This window comes from Octodon degus, unplaced genomic scaffold (assembly GCF_000260255.1).
Source record: "Octodon degus isolate 3935 unplaced genomic scaffold, OctDeg1.0 scaffold00049, whole genome shotgun sequence".
NCBI lineage: Eukaryota > Metazoa > Chordata > Mammalia > Rodentia > Octodontidae > Octodon > Octodon degus.
In genome coordinates, this window is record NW_004524625.1 from 3,981,302 (window position 1) to 3,991,369 (window position 10,068).

General features: G+C 47.2%; 2 protein-coding genes across 3 annotated transcripts in view; one reads left to right on the plus strand and one right to left on the minus strand.

Annotated features, from left to right (window-relative positions):
• Rsf1 (remodeling and spacing factor 1) overlaps positions 1–9,541 on the minus strand; it is a 155,569-nt gene extending 146,028 nt beyond the window's left edge. Inside the window, exon 1 of the mRNA XM_004632530.1 lies at positions 9,245–9,541. Within this exon, the coding sequence (XP_004632587.1) occupies positions 9,245–9,431 (187 nt within the window). The 5' untranslated portion in view covers positions 9,432–9,541. The remainder of the gene's footprint in view (positions 1–9,244) is intronic.
• Positions 9,542–9,800: 259 nt separating this feature from the next.
• Positions 9,801–10,068, plus strand: part of Aamdc (adipogenesis associated Mth938 domain containing) — a 24,261-nt gene continuing 23,993 nt past the window's right edge. The window contains exon 1 of one of the 2 annotated variants that reach the window (XM_023716738.1): positions 9,801–9,921. The gene's annotated coding sequence lies outside the window, so the exon portion shown is untranslated. The remainder of the gene's footprint in view (positions 9,922–10,068) is intronic. The other variant, XM_004632531.2, reaches the window with a different exon arrangement.

Here is a 10,068-nt window from a genome sequence, read left to right on the forward strand (position 1 = left end):
CCTGGTGGGCTGAGCTGGCCACACACACACACACCACTCTCTCTCTCTCTCTCTCTCTCTCTCTCTCTCTCTCTCTCTAATAAATAAAAAAAAAAAAAATTAAAAAAAAACAAAAAACTTTACAGCTATAGGGAATAGGGTCTTACTTCAAAAAGATTCACATAGAAAACTATTTCCAAGCGTGAGGAAGATAAGAGCATCCTGAGGCAGCAGGCATGCAAATTTGGGCCCAGCCAGGGCAGCTTACCAACTCGTCAAGGTCCTGTACCAAAATGATAATGAAAGGACTAGGGCTCCAGGCCAGGGTGAAGGCTCTAGGTTCAATCTCCAGTACTACCAAAACGGAGTGAGACAGAAAAGATGAAAAGTAGGTAAAGGTTCATCATCAAAGAATTCACTGTGCCTATGAACTTCAACTTCTTTAGTCTCAATATTCCATTCAAGTATTTTCAAAAACAAAAGAACTGAGTATAACTTGGTATGAGGCCCTAGATTCAACTCCAAGTACTACCACACACAGGAAGAAAAAAAAAAAGGTAACAAAAAGAAACCAAAAAAAAAAAAAAAAGGCTATGAATATGAAAGCAAAAAGAAAGGACAAATCAGTAACTATAGTCAACATTTCTATTTTTTAAAAATCTTAGGCCAGGTGTGGTGGTGCACACCTATAATCCCAGCATTCAGGAGGCTGAGGCAGGAGGATGGCTGCAGATCTGAGGCCAGCCTGGGCTACACAGTTCAGGGGCAGCAAAACTCTGTCTCAAAAACATTGTTAGAATTGAAAATGTTATAGAATGTCTGAATTCCATATTCAATGTCAGCCTAAATTACTGCCAATATAGACAATTACTTTAAAAGTTCAAATAAAAGCCAGGCTTAGCGGCACACACCTATAATCCCAGCACTCTGAGGCCTGAAGATCACAAATTCCAACCCAGCCTGGGCAACTTAGCAAGACTTTGTCCCAAAATTTAAAAATGAAAGAGAGAGAGAGCTAGACACACACACACACACACACACACACACACACACACACACAAACAGGGTCTCGATACACAGTTCAGGCTGGCCTTGAACTTGCTTACGTGGCCCAGGCTGCCCTCAAACTCACTGTGATCCTCCTGCCTCTGCCTCCCAAATGCACCACCATGCCTGGCTCCATTATATTTTTGATTAGTCCACATTTTTCAATGTGTTTCAATCTTATTATATCCCAAACTTCAAACACCAAAATCAAGTAACCAATTTAAACAGCCTATTTTATTTTCCATAAGGCCGAGAAAACAGCAATTATACTTACTTGCAGAGCCAACTATGAGGCTATTTAGAACAAGAATAGAAAGGATCACGATATATTTCCTGAGCTGTCTAGCACACCAAGTGACAAAGCTCACAACCAGCATTCTCTTCCACTGTCCTGTGAATACACTGACTGATGACCAAACCATTTAGCCCTCGGACTGTCGGACTGTCTGCCTAGTGCATTCTCACCCACCTCTGCCCACTGATAGCCTCAGCAGATCTTTGCGTCCAGCTTTCAGGTAATGCATCCTTTCCTCTCCAAGTGGATGGTGTCTCCACCCACCGACCCAATGCTCAAGTGATCTGGGAGCTACGCCACCAAGCAGATTTTAAAAGAGCACTTGGAGGAGACTAGGGCCATCACGGGGGAGCACCAATGGCACACCTTTACCTTCCCAGGCAAGCTGCTTGGCCACCCACACCACCACGGACTTATGGCAATTAAGCAGAACAGCTCCAGGCTACCTATGGTTTTTGAGGGATTTTTTTCCTGTTGCCTATTTGACTGGTTTTCAAGACAGGGTCTCACTATATAGTGTAGCTGGTCTGTAACTCACTGTATAACCCATGCCTGGTCTCAAACTCCCAGTGATCTTTCCTGCCTCAGCCTCCCACTGCTGGGATTACAGAAGTGCGCCACCACACCCAGAACAAAGCTATCACTGGATGAAAGAAATCAGTTCACTGTCACATCACCTTGTTATTAGAAAAACTTTTAGACTCACCTAACCTAAAAATGTTTTTTTTTTTAAAAAAAAGGGGGATTGCTGATTTCTTTAGTATTAAAACTAGTTCAATACTAAAGAAACTGATCTGCTAATATTTCCATTCCCTGAACACTTAAGTTTTCACCCACAGACATGTAATTTGTGTTACACTGACTCAAAATGTGTTCTCAGCACAAAGAGAATCACCCGAGTTCCTTCTTGAGACACTGGATTAGAGCCTGGCCATTTTTTCTGGAAAGGCCACACAGTAGATGCTGCATGTTCTGCAGGCTGTGTTGTTCTCCCTGACACTTACCCAGCTCTGCCACAGCAGTGTGAAGACAGCCACAGAGGGCAACACAGAGACAGAAGGAAATGGCTACACAGCAACAAAGCTTTACTCACAAAGGCAGGTGGCAGACCAGATCTGGCCCACTAGCCACAGTCTGCCCAGCCCTGTATCTGTCACAGACTAGTCTTTAGCTTTCAATTGCATGTATTTAATTATAATGTTACATCTAATGAAACAGGACATGAAATCAGCTTAATTCACGTGGTAGCACTAACCAATATGTGTATGACTTCCAATTATTAATGGGAAAACGTCACTCTGGCATGTTTGGCAAATGTTTTAATATAAAAACTTACTTTATATTAAGAGTTAATTCTAAAATGAAGTTTCAGCAGAACATGATCCTATAATAAACTGGAGAAACATTTATTTCATAAACATTCATTAAGCACTATTACCAATCGGTCACCAAAGAAATATGATAAATAAGACCACTGCCCTCAAGGATCTTCCTATCTCCTGGGCTGGAATGCTACTGGTACTGCATGGCAGTGTTACAGGTACCACGACACCAGGTACACAGGCTGAAGAGGTGGGAGTGGCTAAGGGAACCTGAGACAGGAAGCACAAAATTATTTCCCTAAGAGCTGCTGCTCAGCGGGCAGGCTAGTAGGTACGCACGCAGAAAGGCACAGACAGAAGACAGCAGACATGCAACTCAGAGAACTGGAAAAGGCACAAAGATGTAAAATAACATTAGTCTTCAGAAATTTACCTGCAAGCAGTTCAGCATGACTAAAGCAGTAGCAATGATGACAGAAGTGAGGTTTAGTATAAAAGGGAATACAGAAAGTAGATTCAGTAGGACTTGGCAACAAAGAGAAAGTATGGCAGAAGTTATGTGTAAGCCAGGCATCATGGCACATGCCTGTATTCCTAGCACTTTGGAGGCTGAAACAGGAGGCTCTGCAAATTCTAGGCCAGCCTGGACTACACAGTGAGACCTTGTCTCAAAAGTGCCCCGCACCCAAAAACAACCTGTCTAGAGTGGCTTCTTAGTTTCTAATATAGTTGATTCACATAGAAGACAGGTAATACTCACTTTATTTTTTTTTAATTTTATTTATTTATTTATGTGTGTGTGTGTGTGTGTGTGTGTGTGTGTGTGTGGTCAGCTCAGCCCACCTGGGGGCGGGGCTGGCTGGCATGTGGTGCTGGGGGATTGAACCGCAGTCCCTGTGCTTTGCTAAGCTTGTTCTAAGTAGGTGCTTTAGACCACTGAGCCATCTCACCAACCCCAATACTCACTTTAAGAGGAAATTCAGGATTATAAGTAAATAACATATGAATTCAATTTTCTCTTCAGAAAACACTTAATCTTTTGGTGATTAACAAAGAAATACACAACTAATATAGAAATTGAAGGCTGGGAGATAACTTAGTGGTCTAAGTGCTTGCTTGGCAAGCACAAGAAGTTTGAACCCTGGTACCACATGCCATGCCACCCCAGAACCCCCAGTGCGCTGTGCCAGGCCCAAAACCGGGTGCAGTAGTGCATGCCTATAATCCCAGTGCTGGGAAGGCTGAGACAAAAGGATCACTATGAGTCAAAAGTGCACAGCGAAACCCTATTACAAAGAAAGGGAGGGAAGGGGCCAGGGAGATGGCTCAGTAGAATAAGCGCTTGCCTGGCAAGTGCAAGGGCCTGAGTACAATCCCCAGGTCCACCAAAAAAGAAAAAAAGAAAGGGGGGGAGGGAGGGAACAAAATGTAAAGAACAAGACAAGTAAAATAGCAAGGGCACAAATAAAGGGAAAAGTCCTGGTATCTTTAACACAGACTCAATCTTCACTATGAATGATTTCTTGAACTCTTGCTTATCTGAGAATACACACACCACACAGTGCACGTTGCTCTCCAGACAATTCTCTGCAAGTCTACAAGACTGATGCCACTGGTATCTGCTAGGAGCTACCTGTCGTTCGCTTCCCACTCTTACCACCAATTAGTAGTTTCCATTTGGTATACTCTCATAAGCGGTATTTTTAAAGAGTCGCTCTGATTTAGGATAAATATTTCCTAATCATAATTTTAAGTTATTACATAGCATGGGCAATAACTGAGTTTCCTCCCTAGCAATGTAAAATACACAAGATAATGGCACAAATTATGGGGAAATGTACTACAGAATTCCTAATACAACTTACTTTAGGAGAAATCAGACAAATATAGCAGCACATGTATCATGAGAGCTTAGCTTTGGGGATGCGCCTGCTCCCCAGCCCCTCCTCTGGCTCATGTCCCCACCCTGCTGCCTCTGGCAGCCAGGAGCTTAAGCTGTCCGCCATGTTTTTGTCTGGAAGCCAACACGGGAGATTGAGACTCCTTACACCATGAGCTTTCAGTTCTATGCATCAGGGTTTGTCCCAACAACGAAAGCTGACCAGTATCAACAAAAATAAAAACAGAGCCAGGTATGCTGGCACATGCCTGTAATCCCAGCACTCAGGAGGCTGAGGTAGTTGCCTTGAGTTGGAGGTCACCCTCGGCTACACACCAAGTTCAACACCAGCTTGAACTACATAGTCTTTGAATGGTAACATTAACTCAAGCTCAGCTTAGTTAGTTGTCATTAGATATAAAAATCCTTAATAAAAGGCCCATGTCTGATCTTCTAAAAACAACTTTCACAATATTTGCTCTTTAACCATGTAACAGACACTTAATGCACACATTAATGAAGTGCATCTTTCTTACTGCTGGTCTGGATGAAACTCATCAAAATTTAAAGGCAAAATTTAAATTTAAAGGTTTTCTTCAGCCCATGCGCATTAATAAGTTCACTGTAGCCAGAGTAGTTCTGTCCCTGTTACCTCCAGTCTTAGGGCAATACTAACAGTCTCCCTCAAACCTCCATAACCTTTGCCTACCTCAACTCTGGATATCCCAAAAATAATGCAGCAAAAATACACTCCTGAGCTGCGTGTGATGGGTGCACCCCATGATCCCAGCACTCGGGAGGCTGAGAGAGGAGGACCACTGTGAGTTTTGAGCCCAGCCTGCACTACACAGTGAGTTCCAGACCAGCCTGACCTATAACGAGGCCTTGTTGCACCCCCACCCCAAATAATAATAAATGAAAGGGCTGAAGACACACAACTCCGTGGTAGAGCATTTGCTTAGCACCCATGAAGTCCTAGGTGCAATCCCTAATACCAAAGAAGAACCGGAGAGAGGGAAGGAGCAACAAACTATCTTTTCCTCTTGAAAAAGAATATCCTCCCAGGGAAGAGAAAGAAACTTAGGAACCCCGGCTGTCAGCAATCTCCCAGTTAATGTCCACTTTTATTTTTATCCGTCCCCATAATTATGTACTCCAGTCCAGAGGAAGCATGGAACTCCACAAAGAGAACAGAACTGGGAAGACTAAAGTAGAATATAGAGAAAGGAGCAAAGTTCCTTCACTTAAACTTTTCCTCTCTTTCACGTAAACTGTAAATATAAACATGTTGCTGACAATGTAGTATTTTGACAGTTTTCAAGTAACAGTCTAAATTACATCCATAATTAGCTGCATACACTTGAAACCCACCTCTGCCCCTTGGTTGTCCTCCCCGCAAAATAAAGACAAAAATGACACAATAGTCCTTGTCTTTCTAACTACAGAACTCAGAGACAGTCTCTAGAACCCAGATTCCCAGGCTCTAGATTCTTACCAATCTCAGTAGTCTGCTCACAGCAGCCCCAGGCCACGCATGCACAGTAACCTTCCCAGTTACAGTAGTCGTGGCCATGGGAAAAAATCTGCCTAAACTGCAAAGACTCATGCTTAGCACAACATCAAACTTACAAATTTTTAAGAGAAAGATAGCATAGTACTTAAACAAGAATAAGTCATAATTACAACTTCTTCTAAAGGATGTCTTAATTTACAAAAAATTTTCATGAACTAGGATTTTTAAATGGCACTAGAAATCCCAGCACACAAGAGGCTGAGGCAGAAGGATCACTGAGTTTGAGACCAGCCTGGGCTACAAACTGAGCTCAAAGCCAGCCTGAACTGCACAGCAAGACCTTGTCCCAAAAAGATAAATAAATAAAAACAAATGGCACTAAAACTGCCTAATCATTAAATTTATATAGAGCAAAACTCATTTCATTCCATCAAAGACTTTCCCCATGAGTAGAACTCAATACTGTATTTGTGCTCAAAACACACTAAAAATTTAACATTTTAATTTCAAATGCACTCAGGTCATTTATCTGAAAAATATCTTTAATGAAATCTGTAATACAAGAACATTTCTATAGTACTTACTTTATGATAGGATTTTTAAAACATTTAATTTGATCCTCAGCTATTATCTCTACTAAAAAAAACCCCAAAAAACTAGGGTCCATTTAAATTAAATGATTTGCCCCAAAACCTACACAGTAACTGCGTAACACTAAAATCATGTCTTCTTCCCCACCTCTGATGCTTTGAGACAGGGCCTCCTGTAGTTCATCCAGGCTGGCCTTGAACTCACTGTGGTAACCCAGGCTACCCTAGAACTCACTGCAACCCTCCTGCCTCAGCCTCTAGTCCCAATTTAAATTTTTTTTTTTTTTTTTTTTTTTTTTGCGGAACCGGGTATTGAACTCAGGCCCTTGCACTTGCCAGGGAAGCGCTTATTCCATTGAGCCATCTCCCCATCTCCCCGGCCCCCCTAAAAATCTTTTAAAAACTCTAATAGATCATAACTCCTTCCAAAAAGACTTAGTTCAAGTCTTCTTGGGTGAATGCCACTGTTTTAACAACTATTCCAAATAGGCTGACGGTTACCAAAGTTCTGAAAAAATCGTGAACTTTTCATTTGCCAAGTGCCTAGAACTATATAACATTAATTAATAATTATTCTTGGATCATCTTAAGACAGGAACTAGTATCATCAATCCCTTAGCACCCATACCCACAGTAATTCAGTGGCTGTGCAAAATGATTCCTCTCAGCTTACATTAGTTCCCATTTGTACTTAGCTAGCGGCCTGATGTTCAGTGCTAGATGTATCAAGGTGACTCCAATACTTTTCCTTCTTCTAGTACTGACACAAGCTTAAGGCACTGGTCAAAATACTTAAGAGGAATAGAAAAGCAGTACTGTATACTATCCAAAATACAATGCCATCCCAAAAAGCCTATGCTGAATACTTCAGTTGAAGTAGACGCCAAAACACAACTTATTAGCAATTCATTTTTCAAATTGTTAGTTTTATGACAAATACAAGTATTTCCCAAAGCATCCTAAACACAATATATTAAAGAATCCTGCTTCACAATGGCCTTTTTTAAAGCTGTAAATACAATTTGATAATTAAATTACCATATTGGCAAGTTAATTTTTAAAGTTCTGCAGAAAGTGTCCTATGAGGTAACTACTCCCATATTTTATAGTTATGATTCAATCTTTTATAAGCCATAATTTGTTAAGAGAGAAGAGACAGATCTGTGTCTAACTGCTATATTAACGTGCATCGTCTGGAGGCCAAAACGTCCTTCATACTCTCCACAGGTAGTGTTTGGAATAACTTCACACTTCGGGCCCTTCCTAGCACGTAAATAGGAATTCTGTTAACAGCAACTTCTTCATTTCCACAGAGAACAGCAGAGCGACTCCGCTGACTTGGAAAGGGAACAACTATCTGTTGTACAATACCCAGTCCGCTCTGGCCAGCGAATACAGACTCAAAAAAAGACCTATTTGGAAAACGTTTCTTCTCCAGCCAAGGGCTTTCCCAGATAAAGGCAATGCTCTGAGGACAACAAATAAGCCTTCTCTGAGAAAAGCAAAGTGCCAGGAAAGGAGAGGCATGGACCGGGAGTCAATGGGGCTGCGTGCTCAGTGTGAGGGCTGGTGGCAGCAAACAGCGCCGAGATGCTCCAGCGCAAGAGCCACCCGCGGCAGCAGGAAGTTTCAATGGGGCCGGGCAGAGCATGCGCCCTGCACCCGCGCGGTGGCCTTATGTGGAAGGAGCACCACTTGCGAACACCAATAATAGACCAGAGGCACCGGAGAGAGAAACATGAGCAACAAGCACCTTCTTCAACAGTTTCCCCCGCCGTCAAAGCCCCTCCTCCAGCCTACAGACTAAGCACTCCACCCAAGCCTGCAAATGGGAAGGCGACTTCTTCCCCAAGCCCAGCAGCCGAGATGAAGGGGGGAAGGGTTTAGAAAAGTGGGGAGATGCTTCTCTATTATTTGGGGGAGGTGGGGAGAGGGAGGAGGAAAACTATGGAGGAGATATTAACCCTCTCCTCCCCGAAGTGCAGAAGCTGAAGCGACTTCACCCTCCCTACGCAAGAATGGAGAACGCCCTCCCTCGCCTTACGAGCAGACCTCCCCACTCCCAGAAAGGAGTTTGGGGGTGTTTCAGACCAGCCCGGGAGGGGAAGGAGAGAAGGGCGAGCCTACTCTCGGGGGAGTTCCCACCGGAGGGAGGGAGTCTGGCGTCGCCGGCCTCCGCCCACTCAGGTAGAGGGAGATAAGGGGGCGCCCCAGAAGACGGCCCCGAGATGGTGGGGAGGCTGTGGGAGGGGGGAGGAGGAAAAAGCGCAAGGCTGGCCGGAACCTGCGCTCCCCTTCCCCCGCCACCCAAAGGGAGCGGGGTGGGGGGCCGGCCCGGCGGGCCCAGACGTCCTCAGGGGCGCCGGCCAGCACAATGACCCCTCCCCGCCCCCAGCCCACACCTACCCGCGGCGCTCCCAGCTCCGCTCCCCGCTGGCGCGGCGGCTCCAGGGGGCCTCCGCCCCGCCTCCCCGGACCCCGGGGGCTCCGCGCACAAGACCGGGCGGCGGAGCGGCGCCACGGGCAGGACGGAGCCGCCGAGGCCCAGGACGTCGCCCAGAGCGGAGAGAAGAGCGCGCCAGGGCGGCTTCCCGCCGGGCGTTCGGGCCCCTCGCTCACCTTCTCCGTGGCCGACGTCCGCCGGCGGCGCCTGCAGCACCCGCTCCAGCTCGGGGAACGGCAGCTCGGGGAGGTCTAGCAGCGGCCCGTAGCGCTCCAGGAAGGAGCAGACCACGGCGAAGTTGGGGCACGAGCCTGGGCAGCCCGGAGCAGCCATCGCCGCCGCCGCTGCCGCCGCCGTCGCCATTTTGAACTGGAGGATGGAGGAGGAGGCGGCGATGGGGGGGAGGGGGCTGGGGCGCCGAGGACGGCAGGGGAGCCCCGCGGGCGGCAGGAGGCGCTCACGAGCGGGCTCCCCTGCGGTCCCCGCGGCGGCGCGCCGGCGCCGCGATCCCACAATACCTCGGCTGCCCGGAGCAGTCGAGAGCCGAGCCGGCGGGGGCCAGAGAGGCGCCCCGTGCCCTTCTCTTTCCGCCCCTTCCCTCCTCCGCCCCCTCCCACTTGGGCTCACTGCGGCCTCGTGTGACAGCGGGAACGAAAACAAGGGAAGCGGGGCGGGGGCGGGGGCGGGCTGCGGGGCGGGGGCGGGACTCCGGCGAGAGCCAATACGCGCGAGGGGGCGGAGCCCGCCCACCCGCCGCTCAGCTTCCAGGCACAGCGCTCGGCTCCTGGCGGAGCTGCGGCGCTGGGCGAGCGGGTTGCGCGGCCGGCCGAGGGCACCGCCGGAGCGACGCGCTGTGAGTTGACCGCGTGGGGGAGTCTGGGCGCCGGGAGTGGAGGAAGACCGGGTAGCGCGGAATGGAGCCGCGGAGCGGCGCGGGGTCCGCCGGCCGGGGCCGCGCCCGGGTCTCAGCGCAGGTGTGCCGGAGCGCTCGCTCGCGGCC